At 42.0% G+C, this 20411-nt stretch overlaps 1 protein-coding gene across 7 annotated transcripts in view; it reads right to left on the bottom strand.

Moving 5' to 3' along the window:
* NAV2 (neuron navigator 2) overlaps positions 1-20411 on the bottom strand; it is a 386104-nt gene that overhangs the window by 31710 nt on the left and 333983 nt on the right. For all 7 annotated transcript variants that reach the window (XM_077179507.1, XM_077179509.1, XM_077179504.1 and 4 more), the window contains 7 exons: positions 17251-17542; positions 15606-16308; positions 11654-12121; positions 10614-10679; positions 9346-9390; positions 6254-6414; positions 2451-2639 (listed from right to left, as the gene is read on the bottom strand). In XM_077179507.1, the coding sequence (XP_077035622.1) occupies positions 2451-2639; positions 6254-6414; positions 9346-9390; positions 10614-10679; positions 11654-12121; positions 15606-16308; positions 17251-17542 (1924 nt within the window). The remainder of the gene's footprint in view (positions 1-2450; positions 2640-6253; positions 6415-9345; positions 9391-10613; positions 10680-11653; positions 12122-15605; positions 16309-17250; positions 17543-20411) is intronic.

The raw sequence follows: 20411 nt of genomic DNA, 5'->3' as shown, positions 1-20411 counted from the left end.
GTTTCTGCAAGCACTGAAGTGTGGCTCCCATGCAGGCCTGGTTCTGGGGCAGCAACAACCATGGGGCACTGGTATTAACAGTGCTGAGTAAGAGCAGGTCTCCAGAAGCACAGGAAAGAGCCATCAAAGGCTTGTGAAGTGCAACCAAGATCCTCCCAACCCTTGCCAGAAAGGAGATTTAAGACTCAAAGGGTTAACGTTGAAAATGCTTCCTATGAACCCCTCCACGCTTGACTTTTCAAAGTGCAATGCCTGAGGATTTTAATGTGTGCTCACAGCTGCTCCTCCTACAGCTGCAAGGATGCCTGATCAGGAGCAACCAAACTAAATATTCCTTTCTAGGTAAATGCTTTTTCTTACCATTTTAACATGGGTTCTTTTTATCGGGTGTGGTTACATATTTGAAAAGATGATGAAGCACTAAACAGACAAGCCTAGATGTTTCAAAGAACTACTCAATGCCCCTTGGAATATCTGTTGTATCAAGCCAGGACATTCAGCAGAAATGAAAAGCAAAGGCTATTTGAGTACAGTTTAAATACTGGAAAAATTACTGGGAGAGAAACAGTCCAACTGATCACTTATCTATACTATAAGCAGAAATGTGGAAGTGCAAGTTCAGAATACCCCTAGTGAAGAAACACTGATGTGCTGACTCTAAGCTTGAAATAGTCCTTCTGAGAGCACAAAAAATTAAGCACAGGTTATGTTTAAGCCATTTCTTGAACAGTCAAGGTCTAGGTACAACACTTATTTCCTGTGTCTGACCAACACAATCACTGAAAAAACATCATTCTCTCTGTCATCATTCACATCTGTCTCTGTGACCAGTGACAGGACCCAAGGGAATGTCCTCAAGTTGTGTCAGGGAGGTTCAGGTTGGATATCAGGAAAAGGCTCTTCACCCAAAGGGTGACTGGGCACTGAACAGGCTCCCCAGGGAAGCAGTCACAGCAGCAAGGCTGGCAGAGTTTAAGAAGTGTTTGGACAACGCTCTCAGGCACATGGGGTGATTGTTGGGGTGCCCTGGGCAGGGCCAGGAGTTGGATTTGATGATCCCAGTGGGTCTCTTCCAACACCCTGATTCTACAATCAGAACAGCCACAAACAGGACTATGGTTTTAGCTAACACTGAGAGCTCCACACTGAGAAAGCTGTGCTTGAACAGAGAAGGGCCCAGTTCCTGTGCAAAGGCCACCCTCTGTGTTGGCAGTTCTGGACACTGAGAATTTCAGACTTTCTGTGTTGAGAGACTCTGACTCCCAGGAGAGCACTGTATTTGACCTGAGGCCATGGAAAAGGCTTCAAAAATTGTTTGATAGCACTGGGATTACAGGTGTGTAGTTGATTAGAAGTGTGTAATGTCACAGGGTGGGAAAACATAGAGTTTGGGGTTTTGGAATATGGTAATATATATATAAAGTAAGATGGAAGTTTTAGGGCAGAGGCTGATGCTTCTTCTTTACCTTCTTATTCCTTCCTCTTCCTGGGTTTGGGTGGTATTTTGTAATTGCACAGAAAAGTCCACATTGCAGACTTTGAGTGATTAGTCACTGGGTTAAAAGTGAAAATAATTTAGGTGTCATTTCTTAATTGGATAGGTTAGCCTTAAAAGACCTTGTACAGAAAGATAGATAGCCATTTTGTAGCTTGTTAGTAGAACACTGCAGAACTCAACTTTTGGGTTTCTGTGGTTGAGGTGACCCCAAGGTATTAAAAAGTCCTTTTTTTCTTAGCCTTGTGACTGAAGAAGTCAAGATTAGTTGGTTTTGTTTTTCAAGGCTGTTTATTTTTCTTTTCTATGACATTCCTTCTCTGACCTGCTGAGATCTGTCCAGCAGGTCGGGTTGTGGCACAGTGCCTGCCCTTGGGGTGGTGTCAGCTTTTTATACTACAGACTATGTGTATTTTATTTACAATAATTTTCCAATATCTATCACCTATGTTAGACAGTTTGTCTCTACTCTAAACCAATCTAGAAGTGTCACCATCACAGCAGAAGATGGAAGGCAAGAAGAAGGAGAAGAAGGACAGGACACACCCAGATTCCTCCATCTTGCTCTTTGAACTCCCATTCTAAAACCCCAAAATTCTGCTTTTCCACACTGTGATAAATTCACTATCATTCTACTCAAACCCTTGTGGCTTGTATCTCCTCACACAAAGTTGGCAATTTTCTCCATGGGCTAAAATAGAAGGCACAGGTGTCTTTGACTCGGTGCCAAGGTTTTTGAGCTCTTTGCCAGGGTCTCGAATCACCCAGGGCAGCCAGAGGAATGTCCTGGCTCTTGACAACGACTTGTAACACAGACAAGAAACAATGAACGCCCTGAGTGCGAACATGGAGCACCGTCTGTAGCGCCTCAACCGCGACCTTGGCGGAAGAAGCAGAAGAAGCAGCCAAACCCCGGCCCCCGTGAGCACGCCCAGCCCCGTGGGCCCGCACTGACCCTCCTCGAAGCCGTCGCGGAAGGAGCCGGAGCGGCTCATGGTGCGGCTCTTGTCGTCCAGGGACACGGAGCTGTTGCGGAGGCGCGTGTCGCCGTAGGGCTCGTAGGCGCCGTCGGCGTTGGACAGGCTGTGCGTGCGCAGCATGCTGGGGTTGGACAGGCTCATCTGCGCCGCGCTCGTGGGGCTCGCTGCAAAGCAAGCAACAAACACACGTGTTGCTGCGGCGGTTTGCAAGCAGTCCCGACATGGGAAGAAACGAGTGTCTTGAGGAATCTTCACCCCGTGTTTCAGAAGGTTGATTTTGTTATTTTATGATATATGTTATATTAAAAGAGAATGATATATTAAAGCTATACTAAAAGAATAGAAGAAAGGATTTCATCAGGAGGCGGGAAAGGGAAGGGGAAAGGGAAGGGGAAAGGGAAGGGGAAAGGGAAGGGGAAAGGGAAGGGGAAAGGGAAGGGGAAAGGGAAGGGGAAAGGGAAGGGGAAAGGGAAGGGGAAAGGGAAGGGGAAAGGGAAGGGGAAAGGGAAGGGGAAAGGGAAGGGGAAAGGGGAAAGGAAAGGTTAAGGGAAGGGAAGGGGAAAGGGAAAAGGGAAAAGGGAAAAGGGATGGAAAAGGGAAAAGGGATCTTGTGACTGACCAGACAGTCTGAGACAGCTGGACTGTGGTTGGCCATTAATTAGAAACAACCACATGAGACCAACCACAGATGTGTTTTGCGGAGATAAACAAAACTCTACAACTCTGTGCAAGTTGTAAAGCCGGTATGTTTATTACAGCGCTGGACGCATGTGGAGATTGCTTTCTTTAAAAGACATGCGTACTTTTGGGGATGTCAGGTCTTTTTTTATCTTCTTCTTAAATACATATGCATACAATTTCACAATAGTTTCATACATATTCATTTTTACTAATTTCACATGACATTTGCTGCTAGTTCTTTATCAGAAATAATTTCTAGGTCAGGTTGACCTGCTCTTACAGCAGTCTCTGTCCCTCTTTATCACTCTTTGTCTCTCTCTCCCTTATCTCTGTCTTTCACTGAAGCAGTTTCTCTGAGCTTAGGCTTTTGCAGTCAGGCTAAATAGCTATGTCTTCAAATTATAGACTCAACTCAAAGACGTACATTTCACTTAAACCAAAATGGATTTCTACTCTGGAGAATTTCTACTCTGTCTCAGATGCACCTGTTGCATTCCCCAGCAGCAGACAATTATCGTTTACATTTTGTTCCTGAGGCCTCTCAGCTTCTCAGGAGAAAAATCCTGGCGAAGGGATTTTTCAGAAAATATCATGGCTACACATTGTCACTGTCACACTATCTAAAAAACCCCTTCACCAGGATTTCGTCTCCTGGGAAGATGAGAAGTCTCAGCTTCTCCATCTTTTGCCTGCTCTGGAATGTGGGCTGGAGATTGTTTAGCCAAACATGTGAATTGTTTTTAATTGATGGCCAATCACAGTCCAGCTGTGTCAGACTCTCTGAGTCAGTCACGAGCATTTATTATTCATTTTTGTTAAACCTTCTGATGTATGCTTTCTCCTTCTTTAGTACAGTTTTAGTATAGAATTCTTTAATATAACATAGTGTCATAAAATAATAAATCAGCCTTCTGAGAACATGGGAGTAAAATTCTCATCTCTTCCCTCGTCCTGGGGACCCTCACAAACACCACACACACCCTTAGTGCCACCAACACGGCCTCTCCTGTTCTCCTTCTGTCATCCTCCACCAGCAAAGGTGCTTCCCCCCCGCCCTCCACTTCAAGACACAAATTTTTGGTATTGTCTTCTCCAGGCGCCATTGGTTTTCAAGTAAGGGGTATGCAAACAAGGCTAGTGGATGTGGAAACTCAAGTCAATTAAGGTCATTTTAAAAACTGTCTGTGTGTCCATAATGTCCATGTGTCCGTAATTCCACAAACAAGCTGAGTCACCTCACTAACACCTCCCAGGCATGGGAGAATGAAAGAAAATTATCTTGTCATAAACTAATGCATTAATCAGTTAATTAATTAATTAATTAATTTGGAACTGTTCTTCCACAAAAATTGTAGTATTTTGTCTCTCTAGAGCAGGACTTACCTTCTTCAAAGCCTTCGAGTTCTAAGAAAATGACATTTTTCTATGTATTTTAGTCACAAATATAAAGAGCTTTAGTTTCCTAATAATTACAGTTCAGAACTTTCAGCTATGATGTCCTGAGAACTGTAAATTACTAATTTTGCCTTAAAAGCCAATATTCTTCGAGCCAGTGTTTAGAGTACAAAAGTACTGTAACCTCACATTTCTCAAAAGAGCTTTTGTGCTAAAATTATGCCTGCTATTTACTAAGAATTAGTTCATTTGTGGGGAAAAAGAGAGAACAAAATCATTGCTCATCTGGTTCCTCTTGGTGTGCTGTCCTTGCCTGGTTTTACATAGACCACCAACTGATACAGACTATTGTAGAAAACAGGATAATTCAGTTCACAGATTCTTGACTTCCATATCATCATTTGCTCTTAAATTAAATCCAATGACCTTTCTTAACTCCAATATCTCTAAGCTCTCATCTTAAAAACATAGAAAACATAGGAAAACATATTTTCTTTTTTTTTTTTTTTTTTGGTGTTCATTGCAGTTTGTGGCCAAAGAGCTTTTGAAGCTAATACAAATAATCTCCAACATGGTACATAAAGAGTTAAGTTTCTGGGCTTATGACAACACTTTTTGGTTATTTTTTTTTAATTTCATGAATTTTCCTGACAGTTTGCTAGCTGTTGGAAATGCAGCCATGCTGTGTGTAAATTCAGCTGAAATTTTGCTAAGTGTCAGTTTATTTAAAGCCACGTATTGAAAGTGTTTCTTTCCAGAACACCCAAGGAAAGGCTCTAGAATGTCATTACTGCAACTCAAAACGACACTAGAAATAAGTGACTGTGCAATCTGCTCCAAATTCCCATAAGAAGTTCACAAGTGCAAGCTTAACTATTTTGCACATAATTATTATCTATAAATTAGTTACTGTAAACAATATATTTATTCTAAACAACAATATTAATTATTATGGAGGGGCTTTTGAAAGTCATAAACAAACAGGTATTTTCTTTCCAAAAGTTCCTTCAAGATTAAATTTACAAACCTGAAGAAACTGAAAGCAATGAAGTCATATTTAAGCAGCCCAACAGAGATGAGCACCACTAGCACTTTAAATCAGGTTATTTCAACTGCTGATACAGTCAACTAGAACCTGCAATGCTTCATGGATCCTGCCAATCAGCATTTATTGTTTCCTTAATTTAAAATGTGTTTATCAAAGACATTAGGTGAAGGAATGGCAGTTTTTCTGACTTGAAACTCCCCTGATTTTTATATACTGCTTGACTGAGCTTTCTGCAATTTTCCAACGAGCCATTTGAAAAAGATAAAATACCAAACTGATGAGATTGGCACACACAGTATGTAAAATGCTTGGATTTTAGAGGATTATAGATGTTGCAACATCTGCAGGCAACATCATATGTCCTCTAAGCACCCCAATGGGTGATACCAACCAACAGCTCTACTTAACATTTTATAAACCTCACAGTTTATATTAAAGAATCTGATTAGTCCCAGAGAATCAAAGTTACTGCAAGAATGGCACCTTTGGGCATAGGAGATAATAATGCTAATTCGTCACACTCATTTCAGTGAGAGTGCTTCCACAGGTTCAATGTGGGCCTTGGAGCTGCTGAAAGGAAATTATCTTGTGCAACATGCTGCTTTCAGGACACACAATGCATTGCTGTGATTATTCAAACAGATAATTATTCACCAAGCTGCGAGAAGTTAAATCTGGTTCCAGAGGGTGATGTTATGCTGGATCCAGATGAAAATGGAGAATTGGCAGCAGTATCCTGCAGGCCTCCTGCTGAATGGGACCGGAGCCATTCCTTTGCATCCTCTTGACTACGGAGCTGGGAGGATGGAGTATACCTGCAAAAACAAACAGGTTTTTCACCATGAACTTTATTTTTTATCTGGCTTTTTTGTTAAAAAAGAAAAAAAGACAACAAAAAAAAAAAAAAAAAAAACCAACCATGAAATGTCACAAGGCTTGGGGTGGGAGAGAGAGAGAAAGAAAAAAAGAATCCTCATATGAAATTAAAGGATTAAATAATCTAAACCAAATAGAATTCTGGATTAAGGAGCTGCTCCAAGCTCTTCTAACATGTTCCTAATTCATTTCGCCTCTCTTTGGTGGGGGGAAAGACCAAACCACAAACTTCATTCCAATGGCTTCAGATGTAACCAAACCAGAGTGAACCAAAAGTTACAGGTAGAAGTTGTGCTGTGTAGCACTGTAGGATAAAATGTAGTGTGTGCTACATCACATGATTTAAAAATAAAACTGTAACTTGGAAAACCTTTCCCTCAGTTATGCCAAAATTCTAACACTATTTAAATACTTTGGTACATCAGTAACCTTAGCTGACTCTTTGTGATATTATAACCAAATTCAAGTCAACAAAGCCATTATCAGGATTTTTTTAAACAAGCTGTGACCCAATATTTCATATTCCAGAGACATCCAAATAAGGTCTGTGGAGGCGTATCCCATTTAGTTCAAAACCAACAGCACTGAAACATCATAAAGCAGACTATGTTTAGCCTTTTCTGAAGGGAAAGAAAATAGCAGAAACGTGGTCTATGCCAACATCAGTGGCAAAAAAAAACCCCTGGCTTCAGCTTAGGTTTCATTTATTGTGTCTATGTGTGAAAAATAGGTATGTTAGGACAGGTGTTCTGTGAGCTACGTGATAGGGCACAGGTACCAACAGCCAGAGCTTCATGGAAACACTTCTCTGCTGATGGAATTCAGTGTCTGTCTTGGGCTATGCCATTGCCTTTGGACAAATATTTATGAGTTCTTAGCTCTCCTTCCAAAAACTTACAGCCCTATTATTTGCTGATATTATCTATTTAATTAATTTGATTCCCTTCAAGTAAATGCCCTGCAGTAAGATATCACTTATTAAGATTATTTTAAATCAATGGGAACACTGCAATAATTTTAAAAGTCAATCTGCTTTCAAAAAATGCATTCATTCTTCTGCTTATGCCTCAACACTTCAGCAGCAATCCCTGACAATCTGCATCTCTTAAACTTTGCATATAAATCAGTTTATTTAGAAAGGGGCTTTAAGCAGTCATGTTACCTTAACACACTACAGATTTATTTTTATTGTCAGCATTAATACCTACCTCTTCAGCACTCAAATGTTTTGATCTTAGAAGAGAGTATTTATTAGAGACACAGTTGACCATAGAAACATTAAAACAAATTGCCATTTTAAGAAAGGCTTTAGTACTCAGCTTCATGGGACAAGGCTGCTCTGAAGAACAAGATGCACAGCACAGAAAAAAATCACAGATGCAGTCTCGAGGCAGTGATCACAGATGCTGCATTAAGCAATTCAGAATCTGAATTTTCTTAATTGTCAGAGATACCTTCTGTAAATTCTCTAACATGTAAAGCATTTAATTAGCATAGCTAATAGTAATTCTGGTTAGAATTGCTTGTATCAATGGGGGAAAAAAAAGTATGTTATAAAAATCACTACCTCACAGATGTACAAAATATGTGAGAAGACAACAGCTTAAAGTACATTTGATGATTTTTTTTGTTATTTTCTATGAGAGTAGAGAATAAGGTATAGATTAAATAGATTATAAATTATAATATATAGATTAAGGTATTATGATGCATTTTAAAAAAAAATTTAATATGTCCAATTTCATCCTGAAAGTTTTGGTGTTATCTTGTAAATCTTTTCTATTTATATCACAACACAAGGTTCTCAAGGTTAAAAAAACTATTTCAGGTCATTCCATGTAATAGGCACAGAAACAACAACATTTCTGTTTTTAAATCAAGCCCAGGGATGGTTTGAGATGCTTTCCAGCAAGTAAGCCAGCAAAAGCCACAGTTCTTGCTCAAGCAGTGAGGCCACTGGATGAAAAAAGCTCAGTTGTCAATGGCTTTCTTTGAGGATTGAAAGAAAGCAAGAAAGAAGGAAGCAAAAAGGGAAGCAAAAAGGGAAGCAAAAAGGGAAGCAAAAGGGAGAAGAGAGGGAGAAGAGAGGGAGAAGAGAGGGAGAAGAGAGGGAGAAGAGAGGGAGAAGAGAGGGAGAAGAGAGGGAGAAGAGAGGGAGAAGAGAGGGAGAAGAGAGGGAGAAGAGAGGGAGAAGAGAGGGAGAAGAGAGGGAGAAGAGAGGGAGAAGAGAGGGAGAAGAGAGGGAGAAGAGAGGGAGAAGAGAGGGAGAAGAGAGGGAGAAGAGAGGGAGAAGAGAGGGAGAAGAGAGGGAGAAGAGAGGGAGAAGAGAGGGAGAAGAGAGGGAGAAGAGAGGGAGAAGAGAGGGAGAAGAGAGGGAGAAGAGAGGGAGAAGAGAGGGAGAAGAGAGGGAGAAGAGAGGGAGAAGAGAGGGAGAAGAGAGGGAGAAGAGAGGGAGAAGAGAGGGAGAAGAGAGGGAGAAGAGAGGGAGAAGAGAGGGAGAAGAGAGGGAGAAGAGAGGGAGAAGAGAGGGAGAAGAGAGGGAGAAGAGAGGGAGAAGAGAGGGAGAAGAGAGGGAGAAGAGAGGGAGAAGAGAGGGAGAAGAGAGGGAGAAGAGCGGGAGAAGAGCGGGAGAAGAGCGGGAGAAGAGTGGGAGAAGAGCGGGAGAAAAAAGGGAAAAGGAAGAAAAAAAGAAGAAGGGAAGAAGAAGGGAAGAAGAAGGGAAGAAGAAGGGAAGAAGAAGGGAAGAAGAAGGGAAGAGCATTGTTGCCACCTCTTGCAAACTGCGACCATCACCACCAGCCACAACAGAAACACAAAGCAAACTCCAAAGCCACCACAGAAGATATTAAACCATGTGGAAACACCAATACCTGAGTCCCTTCTTAGGCAAAGTGTTCCTATCAAGATGTGGGTCGCTGCAGAAAAGTTAAAAGAAAAGAACTTCAGAGAAGAACAAAAGGGAAGGAATCAGATCAGGACGAAGGACGCACAAACATCTGCATCACCTTTTCAGAGGAAAAGGTGCTGGGGCCTCCCTACAGAAACATGCACAGACCTCCTCACCAGGTGGGGTTTGCACAAACATGCAGCTGCTACCATGCCAGTGAACCACATCTCTTCACAACCTCACTTCACTGTTTCTCCTAGCCACAATGAACAAAAATGGCTCTTTAGACATCAAATGGGTGTTTAAAAATACACTTTTCAGCAGGCTATTGGTAAAACCTCATGGGAATATTCAAGTCCAAACCACCTTCCCATCATTTCTTTCAGCAGACACCCTTTAGGGAATGCACCTAATTACTGTAAAGAGGTATTGAGCCCAGACTGTTTGAATTTCCAAATCTTAGCCTAAGTTCCATTAGCAAAGTATAATAGACCGATCAGTTGCCCAAAACTCAACTATTTCAGTTTATGTTTTTACAACTGATGAGCAGAGCTTGTTAATTTGTTTTTAAAGAAAATACCCCCGTGGTAAGTAAATGAATTAAATTACAACCCTTATAGCTAAGTTACAGTATGGGACTAGGATAAAAATGACATCAGTGAGAAAAGGTGAGCTTGAATGTTTAGATTTGTGTCATCTTTTCCCAACTTTAACATTCATTTGTACAAGGATGACTGTAAAGTACCAAAGTACTTGGAAAACACTCATGAGCCAAGCTGCAGTAAGAGACTGACGACACTGAATGACACAGGGACTTCACAACAAAAGGGACAGGCCAGAAAGGCAGTGGGAAAAGCAGCATGCCAGAGGAATGCTGAAATGCTAGTGAGAGTTTAGATTTGCAGGAAAAAAAAAAAAAAAAAAAAAAGGGCACGAGTTTCAAATTGCCTTTGGCAAAGATATGAAGGGTGGGTTAAAAATAGCCCCCCAAACCAAAGGGCATTCCCAGAAATGAGAGCAACACCAAAAACATGCCAACTGTGCTGTATGCCACTCTCCAGATTGATTTGGGTGGGGAGATGGGTGTTTGCAGGGACTCTCACTGGCATGTCTTTGTGTCAGTTCACACCTGGATGATGAACACAACAGAGCACTCAACTGAGCACAGTCTGGCACAAAACAATTTGCTTCACTGAGATGGGCAACAAAACCTGCAGCCTTGAGCATACTCCTGTCCTGAGACAGCATTACCTGTCCTGTCTCCTGGGCAAAGTATTTCGGCAGAATTTGGGGCTAGCAGCAGGGGAAGAAAGAGGGCTAGAAAGAGCAGTCCAACAAGACAGAAAACAAGAGAAGGACTATTAGAATGAAAAGATGAAGGAACAAAAAGGAATTATAATAAAACACAAACAGAACCCCAAACTGTCAGAACATTACATTCAGGTGCAATTTTCTCCATTGAGACGCAGCTACAAATGTCTTGCTAGCCGAACTCATCACTACTGGTCAGGACATAGCTGAAATCCAGTGCTTGGAAGGGTTCTGCTTGCACCTACAAGAGGTCCCTCAGAGACCTGCAGAGCTCACCCCAGTGTCAGCTTCAGCTCAGTGTGCCACCAATCCAGCTCTGATACTGGAAAATCCCTGTTCCCTCCTTCCTGCTCAGCCTCCTCCCAGGTCCTACCCTGTGTCCACACAGGTACCAGTGAATCTCATTGTACACAGAGCTGGGGAAGTGATCAGTCTGAAATACAATTCAGCTGATTGTTTTTCACTTGGAACCAGCTTCCAATAGGATTCACTAAGCATTCACACGAATGCTTGTGCTGAAATATTGTAGTGAACAACTGGAGATAGGACAACACAGCAGGGAGAGGATGAGAAGGGATCAAGTGACTACAGAGATGGGGACTTGTCTTTTCAGCATCACCTCCAGTTTGAAAGTCATCAAATTCTACAATCAAAAAGCTTAACAGGAAATGGTTGACTTTTGAAATCAAAATTGGAGGGTTTTTAAAAATACCACTACCAGCTCAATTAACAGTAGATCTTTGGAAGGATCTGGTAGTGAAAAAAAGTTGTCACATTGGCTGCAACAGCAAAACAAAAACCTGTTCTGAACCCATCCTCCTGCTCTGACCTGGGCTCCTTTCTGGGAATAACTTATCTGTATGTTCTAGTCTGCACTGCCTGCTAAGAGGCATTACTTGATCTGTATCTGGCTACTGCTGCCAGGACTTCATTCCCACTGGAGATACAAACATATGGAAAGAAGAGAAAAACCCACTAACCTTTCAGACAACGTGGTCTTAACACTGTTGGTTCGGACGAAGGGAGTCAGGGAATCATCCTTGGAGGCTGGAATCAAGCCACTGGAGGAGTTGTGGCTCAGCCCACCTCCACTGCTCAGGGAGATGTCTATGGACTCACAGCTGGTGTGAAGGCTGCTGACAGACTGGTATCCCATGCCATCCTTGCTAACTGCAGAAGAACTACTGGCGTTGGTACCCCATGTCAAGCTGTTGGAAGGAGCTGAGTGTGCAGAGCTGGGGCTGGAAGCCAGTGGAGACTGGTTGAGATCTGTGTTTTTACCATAGAGGGGACTGCTGCCCCCACTGCTCAGCACACCACTGCCAGATGGGGAGTCAAGGTTACCCTGCTGGTTCATGGTAGCATGAGGGTTGGAGATGACTACTGAGTTTTTCATATTTTCAGCTGTTGTGATGGGAACTTGTTTACTAGGCTTGCCACCAAAAAGTCTGTAAAAAAGAAGACAGCATGAAAAATACATAAAATGGAACAGTAAACACAAGGATATCTTATATTTCATCTTAGCTTCAGAAAACCAGTACTGAGTACCTGATCCTAGATTGTACATATGCAACTATACATTTATAATCTCCTTGTGTTCACTGTCCCTTTCAACAAAGCCCAGAGGTAACTACAACAGCTCCAAATCTATCTCAGGTGTGTCACCTTTGAATCACCAACCAATACTTCCACAAAGCTAAAATACAGCTCCACAGAACTAAGATATAACCACATCCTCTTCTATTCCTTAAAGAAAAAGGACACCAGAGAAACAATCTGATGTATGGAATACTAGAGATTGGAAGCTTGCTGACCAGGTAAATTCTGCACAAATCACCAAATGCTCTGCACAGAAGCAGCTTTTGCTGGGATGCAACAAAGTACTCATACCAAATGTAGGCTTGCTTCATTCCAAGCTGGCTGGAAACGGTATTTTTTAGTGGAGAATGTGATGCTACCTGCTTTTTGGCACCTGGAACTGGCTAGTAAAAAGCTAGGTGAGTTCCAGAAGTTGAGGAGGGAGGAGATGGAGGAGGCTGACCACAGCATCACTGCTGCCTGTGATGCAGCTCACTGCCAAGGAAGCAAAGACCCCCACTCCCTCAAAAACAGTCAGTGGAAAACTTCTCAGAAGTGCCCAAGTGCCTCAGTAGTAAACTAATCAATCATTCCAAAACTGATCTTCAAAATTAGGAAGGAAGAGTATCTTCCACTCCAGCTTCAAACTCCACCCCAAAACACTGCTTTTGTTTCTGCCTCTTGGCTCCTGTAACTACCTTTGGAACCTTGGTTTTCCTCACACATACCTGCACAGATTTGCTTTTCTATCATTCACTGTGGATGAAACCTTTCAGAATAGAGGACTACAGCACTTAGACACAAGTGCTCCTGAAGCCTTAGGGGTAGGCGTGCTCCAGGCAGAACTTTCTCTGCTTTGGAGCATGTCCAGGTTGTTGGGACACCTGGACACTAAGTCCCACTGTCCATCACTTCCCAGAAACACAGTCTGTGCTAGAGCTGGGCACCTGCAGCACCTGGAGCAAGCCCACATTTTCAAAGAAAGAGCTCCTGTTGCCCAGCTATAGCAGGGAGAGGGAAGAGTGGACACATAGGAGCTATGAAACCATCAAGCTGATGTTGCCTCTCATTCCCAGAGCTCGGGAGGAGAAGCTGATCTGTTTCCCTTCCTCTCCAAGGACTTATTTTTGGGTTTAAGTAGTCAAGAGGCTTCCTCACCAGAGTTTTAGGCAGCAGCAGTAGGAAGCCTTGCTAGGGCCCAGCTTCTGCCAGCAGTGGTGGAATGAATGCTGTGAATGGCCCAGCAGCAGTGTCCAGGCTGCATAGGTGCTTCCTGCAGCTCCAGTGCATGAAACACACCTGAGCTGGGCAGCTGCTGCTGCATACTTGCCACAAGGCACCTGGACAACACTTCCAACTGAGAGGGCAGGTTTAGATCAGACATAAGGAAGAAATTCTTCCTTGTGAGGGCGGTGAGGCCTTGGCACACGCTGCCCAGGGAAGCTGGGGCTGCCCCATCTCTGGAAGTGTTCAAAGCCAGGAGGGGTGGGCCTTTGAACGAGCTGGGATAGTGGAAGGTCTCTCTGCCCATGGCAGGGGAATCAGAATAAAATGATTTTCAGGGTCCCTTCTGACCCAAACCAGTCCATGATTCCATGGCTCTCAGCAGCTATACAAGCTTAGGGCATTCCCCAAGGTATTCCTGTGCCAGAGCATACAACCTCTTCAGCTGCACTGGGGAAGCCACTCTGAAAGAAAGCATCCCAGAGCTCAAAAAACTCCAAATACCCACACAACAGTTTGATAAACTGTTTTTCAGCTACCCCCTTATGTATGACAACATGGAAGTTATATATATTAGTGAACTTATAGGTAAATCTGTACCATTACAAAGGTATGGATTCTAATTCAGCGTGTAACACCAAAAAAAATATACAGGGCCAAGAGGAAATATGCAAAAAACAATGTCTGCAACTCAACTACAAAAATTAAGCTCAAAATCTTCTTTACTGTCATCCTAGAAATCAGTAATAAGCAGACGAGGCCCAATTCAACTCTGATGCATCTCAACACATGACAACTTTGACAGGCTGGTGAAAATTCAAGTGTGAAATTGTAAATCAAATGGGGGAATAGTTAAATTGAGCCTCAGTGTCTGCTCTTTGAAGTTTCATGTATTTCTAATGTAGCATTTCAATTACACAGCCAGCAATGCAGCTTTTTAGTAATAAAAAATTCCCAATCACATTCCTGAGGCACACTGAAATCACTGAAAACACTGAAAATCTGCATTTATCATTGTGTATCCTATAGAAGTGAAAGGGCTACTGGAGTTTTTAAGTAGCCATTGATGAAAATTACATGTTCCAAAGTACATGGCTTATCTATTGTTAACCAGGTACAAAATAAAGTATCTTCAATTGTCCTCACACAGACTCTTCAAATAAAACCACCCATCTAAAAGCAGTTTACAGCATCAGCCTAAGCTGCCATCACAGCCATTATGCTTGCACTGGTGCTTCAGATGGAATGTGGCTTTCTCACATCACTGGAAGCAGGATGATGGAGCATAACTGTATGGGTATTATGGGCGTCACGACAAAATGAAATGCAAAACACTGCAACTTGAAACACACAAGCTACTCAAATTCAGTTGAAAAATAATATTAACAGAACTTTTCACCAATATCAAGGCTCTGATATATACTGCATCAACAATTAGCTCCTCACTAACTATTTGTTAATGTTAGTGTGGGGGGTACTCTCGGAGAAACAGAAGACAGAGAGGATTTTTGTCCAAAAAATAGTATTAAATAAGAAAATTTAACCCAGCTTAGACAGTAATTTTATTTAGGGTTCTTCTTCACAGGCTAAAATGTTGAGTCTTGCAACATACTGGGCTAATCCACACAAGCTATAATAGTTTGCTTTGGGTGAATCCAAGTGTGGCAGGTCAATGCCACTGTCATCATGAAAATCTGAGATAACCCTCCAGCTGTTGGTTTATTTGATCCACGACTGGAATATTTCCAGGTTTGTTACATATACATCTGTGCAAGAACTCTTCAGTAACCTTCAGGTAAGAAAATTCTTATATCTGTGATATCTGCACAGATGAAAGCCTCCAGGTATGGCTTCTGCAACAAGGTGACTCAGATTGTAATTGCCAAAGCTTCTGCCAGACAGGTTTGGTTTTTTTCCTGAACGTTAGACTTCTGCTGCTGTCGCGTGACGCCCTACGTATCCACAACACTGGCCAAGCTGTTTATGTGAAATTAAATGTAAATACCAAGACCCTGAAGTAGGACACTACATAGAAAGTGCTGCACCGAAGCCAGCCGGGCCTGGCTGGCAGAGTGCTGCTCATTGAGCTCCCACTAACACCACTGCAGAAGCGAGGAATTTGTTGCCTACCTGCGCAGGGTGGGAGAGGCCACATCGGGGTACTTGACTCCTTGCTGGTGGGTACTCTGAGCTCCGCTAGCAGCAGGCTGTGATGCAGGGTTCACTTTAACAGAATTACATGAAGCCACGCTTTCGTTGTCAGACGAAATCCCTTTCTCTTTATCAGTCTGATTGACTAATCCTGGCAGAGAGCTTCCAAGGATTACCTTGGCAGGCTCTCTGATTTTAGGGACAGGCAGCCCAGCTGACTTGCTGCTTATGTTGGAGTCTATGCTACTCGTGCTAGATCTATTCCCAGCTCCACTTCTGCTACTGGATTTACTGGGCCGGGGTAAGCTACGGTACTGAAGATTAGTTCGTGCACTAAGTGCTAAGTAGCCATCATCCTGGTTCTGGGAGCCATCAACACTAGTCTTCCGACCAGTGGTCCTACCCATGAGTCCAGATGACTTGGGGATCTTTCCCAAGGTAGCCGATCTACTGGTGAGAGTTGCCCCACTGGCAGTGATTATGGTCATGCCTACGGCTGACCCGCTCTGTTTCTTAAATCCAAATGTATTAGCATTAGCAGCAGCTGTCCTAGAGTTACTTGTGGGAAGCTTTTTGGATTCATCACCACTGCTGCGTCCTGCATCTGATGGGGAACGTTTAACATGTCCAGCTTTAGGAGATAGTCTACCCTTTTCTGATACCTTGGCGTCATCAGTTTTCCCTACAAAAATAGAAAAAGAATTCTAATATTTAATGACTTGAAAACATCAAGCAAATGATGAAACTCAAAGCAGCATGAAAAGCAAAAGCGTGTTAGCCACTGCAGTGCGGTTCAAAGTTATGATCCAGTCTGCACTGAGCTTACATGCCACTCTAGTGAGTTACACATGCAGACTTGCCAAAGAAAGTATGTGGTGCCTTTGCCTTTGAGAATATGAAAAGCAGAACAGCCTCACGTAATAGTGACAGATAAGAAAAAAAAGTTTCTCTCTGTAGCTACCACAGATCGATCATTTCTATCATTACGCACTAGTAGTGTTAGGTTGATAGTATAATTTCCCTAAAAGGCATTGTTAAAGCATTTGTATTGTTCAAAACAGTATATAACGTTAACTTTTTGATATACAATTGTGTACAAGACCTAATAAAAAGAGAGATATTAAATTATATTGCTTGATTATGCAAATTCAATCAATTTTCATTCACACATCTGCAAGTGCTAAAATCATTAATACACTTAAAAGAAAATTCAGAAATCATGTTTAGTATAAACAAACATGCTTATTTAGTAAGGGGGGCAGGGGGAAATCTCCTCAACCATATATATTGTATGCTCTTGGTTAACAGTGATTTTCAAAAACAGTGATTTTAATATAAAAAATTATATTATTTATTCTTCACACAGCAATACTGTGCCAAATAAATAGTTCGGCTTAAGACCAGAGTTTTTCATGAAAACAACTGGCAGGGTGTACTAATTCGAAATACACATTTTCAGACAGAAATAGAAATGTGGACGTACAAGATGCTGCTTAGGTTAAAGCAATGCCTAAAAATACAGACAGGATTACCTGAAGTTCAAGTTCTGCCTGTGCAAAGTACTTAAAACTGTTTTCACACCGAACACATTTTTGGCTTGTTTACATCTCACGCCTTTTCTCACCTGTTCCAGGTGTCTTTAACGTGCCTGAGGTGGTTGAAGGTTTGGGCCTTGGTGTGGTAATGCCAACCTGAGCTGACATGCCCCGTCGCCAGGAGCCCGTCTGGGCAATAACAGTGTTCTTCCTACCAGAAGTGCTTTTATCAGACTCATCCGACACATCAGAGGGGTTCCGCCTCCATTTGGATCCCGGCTCCATTTTTATGCCGCTATCAGATCCCCCATCGGATTTCTTGACTTCATCACCCGACCACAAGGAATTCCGCTCCACCTGGGAATGCTTCTCTGCGTCGGTCTAGGACAGATAAGGAATTGCAAGGCAACTTTCAGAGCAAGTCTTTCTTTTAAGAAGCTTTGTAAGTAGGAACCATCACCCTGATTAATCAGCTCAGCAGTCATCTCTGAGTACCAACACACATTACATGCTTTTGATGAAGAAATGTCACAGCAAGAAATTAACCCCAGCAATATTTTTTGAATATGCTTTATAAGAAAAATACAAAAAAACACAACAGCCACGCTCCTTGGAATAAATAAAGGGGAAAAAAACCCCTACTTGATGTATAAAGGACATATTCAGCTCCATGACATTTATAATCCTCCATCTCAAATTTCTGACAAACCCTTTTACTGCAATGCCAAAAAAGCATTTCAAACCTGTGCAGCCAGCCTTCCTTTGTTCCTGCTGCTTTCTTATCTCTTGTCTGGCAATCTGATCTCCAGAGCATGAGGAGGCAGCTTTTGGAACAGATCCGAATATGTGGAATGCTCTTAATTCTAACCTAACATGGTAGAAGGACACCCAAGGACTGAAGAAAAACTTTCTAACAATACTTGAGACTGACTTCAATACATAAATTACTTTAGTTTCTCTTGCAGACTGTTTTTCCCCTACTCTTTGCACAGATTGATAGTGTTACCAGTCTCTTATGGAGAATTTTGCTAAGCTCAATATTAAATAGAAAAATTTCTCATTAGCAAACCTTTGCCAAAATGTCAGAAATACCTAAATTAAATATATTACCCTACATATATGTGTATACTTTATACATTCCCCATGCATTAATATTCCCCACTGCTAAGGATTACTCTTCTAGAATTCTACTCCTGTCAAATGCCGTTGATTAAATTTGGTGAATATGGTAACACAACAACCAACCATTTTGTGATCAAGCAATGACAAATATCCACACATTTGACTCTGATCAGGATAAAAAATTCATAGCTGAAGTGTTCTCCAAGCACCATGAAAGAGACTGACAATTCAGCACCTGACTGCAGTTCCCAAGTACAGCCTGATGGGTTTTGGTGAGGTTTGATGCCAACCTTCTGCCCTGCAGCCTCAGCAGAAGGTGAATGTGCTCAGAACTGTGTGGTAGGCAAAAGGAATAATTTATTTAAAAGGAAATTATTTTAAATATCCCAAAGCATTATAAAGCTCACAGCCTTTATTCCTTTTGGAAAATCAGAAAAACACAGCACAGGAGAAGCTGTAGGATTATTTACCACGCTTTTCAGCTTTTAAGTTCCTAAAGAATGTTTGAAGTTTATGACTTTCCTTTACCTATCAGATCACACCATTAATATTAAAGAATTCAGGGGAACTGTGGTTGAATTTCCTCTGCTTTTTACTGTAACTAATTTTTTTTAAAGCCTGAAAAACTAGTTAAGCAATCAGTGTGTGAAAGCTGACACCACATATCACAACGGTCTTTCTTCAGTCAGGAAACAGGGCTTGAGTTATTTATCTACATATTGAGTCATTAGACTAACATGCATTTTGAATTATGGATTTAGGTAATATTATATTCTTGTATTTTCCTTGTGCTACGCAAATGTTGTTTCCCTACCTCTCCATTCAAAGAGAGCAACCCAGTGTAGGCTTGAGTGGATCTCTGCTTTCTAACTCCCTTCTCTTCCTGTGCCTGCCAGGTTTGGGGCTGGTGGGTCACCTTTCTATTTCTGACCATCAGTAGGTGTGCAATAAATTCACAGTGTGACTGTTCCTACGTCTTGTGCCTCTCCAAAATCACCATTTCATGCAAACAGCTCCTACATTCACAAATCTTGGAAGAGAGCACAGGCAAAAAGTACACAATAATCAACCAGCAAAGCCACCTCAAAGACACCATTCCTCACGTGGTCACTTCAGTATCTTGTTCCAAGCTCCTTGTCTGGAATTGTGTGTATGCACTGCTAGTGTTCAAGAACAAGAAATACACCTACCTGCTAGCAAAGGCCTTATTTTAGTTTTGGTTGACTAGGAAATATTCCTGTACCTTCTATTTCCCCTCCCCTAATCTGTAGGGTTAGTACAGCCAGTCTCCAGAGAGAGAACAGCACTGCAAGAAGTCCTCTCTACCTTTGCCCTCCTGCCTTTCATTCTACTGCTACACCCACAGCCAAAGCTTTCCTGCAGCCTTTGAAATGCTGCACCTCCACCTCTGAAACCCTCTGGCCAGAGATGTTTCTGTTTAATGGTAAACACTGAGAACAGCACAGAAACATGACTAAGGAATCAAAAGCAAAACACAGTGAAACCTGGCTTGGGGATTGCAGCTGAAACTCCACCCACCCAGGAGGGTGAAAGTGGAAATACTCCTGGCTGGAGGTCATGGCAAGACACAGCGAGCACAAGCTGAGAGCAAAGCCTCAGCTAGGAGCAAACCACCAGGATTTCTCAACTCACTCATAAAGTTTTTGTAAATCTGAAGCTGTGAACAGATCAAACCCATCTTTCCTGAGAGGATGTCTTATCCAACTGCTTAGGGATGCTGCAGTTTTCTATTTAAAGGAACCTTTCTATCTTCCAATCTTTTTACAATCACATGATTGAATTTGTTACTTGGTCTCCTTCTCCCATCTTATTTCAGTTAAATAAGTTATTTTCAAATGCCCACCAGGTCTTAATTTCTCTTAAAAGAATGCATATGATGTGACTTTAAAGGCACACCTATACGTAGTACTGTGATAAAGGTAACTTAATTCTGTGCAATAAAAAGGAAAAATACTAGGGTGCCAAAACTCCTGTAACTACATTAAAGTGGTTTGGTACTTGGCATAATCACAGCAGGACATGGGAATGTGGCATGGCAAATTCTGGTTCCCATCACTAGCTTGTTCAGAAACAACTTGCAAACATCTTCACTGCATTGCTATGAAGA

This window comes from Agelaius phoeniceus, chromosome 6 (genome assembly GCF_051311805.1).
Source record: "Agelaius phoeniceus isolate bAgePho1 chromosome 6, bAgePho1.hap1, whole genome shotgun sequence".
NCBI lineage: Eukaryota > Metazoa > Chordata > Aves > Passeriformes > Icteridae > Agelaius > Agelaius phoeniceus.
This window is presented reverse-complemented; position numbering and strand designations above follow the sequence as displayed.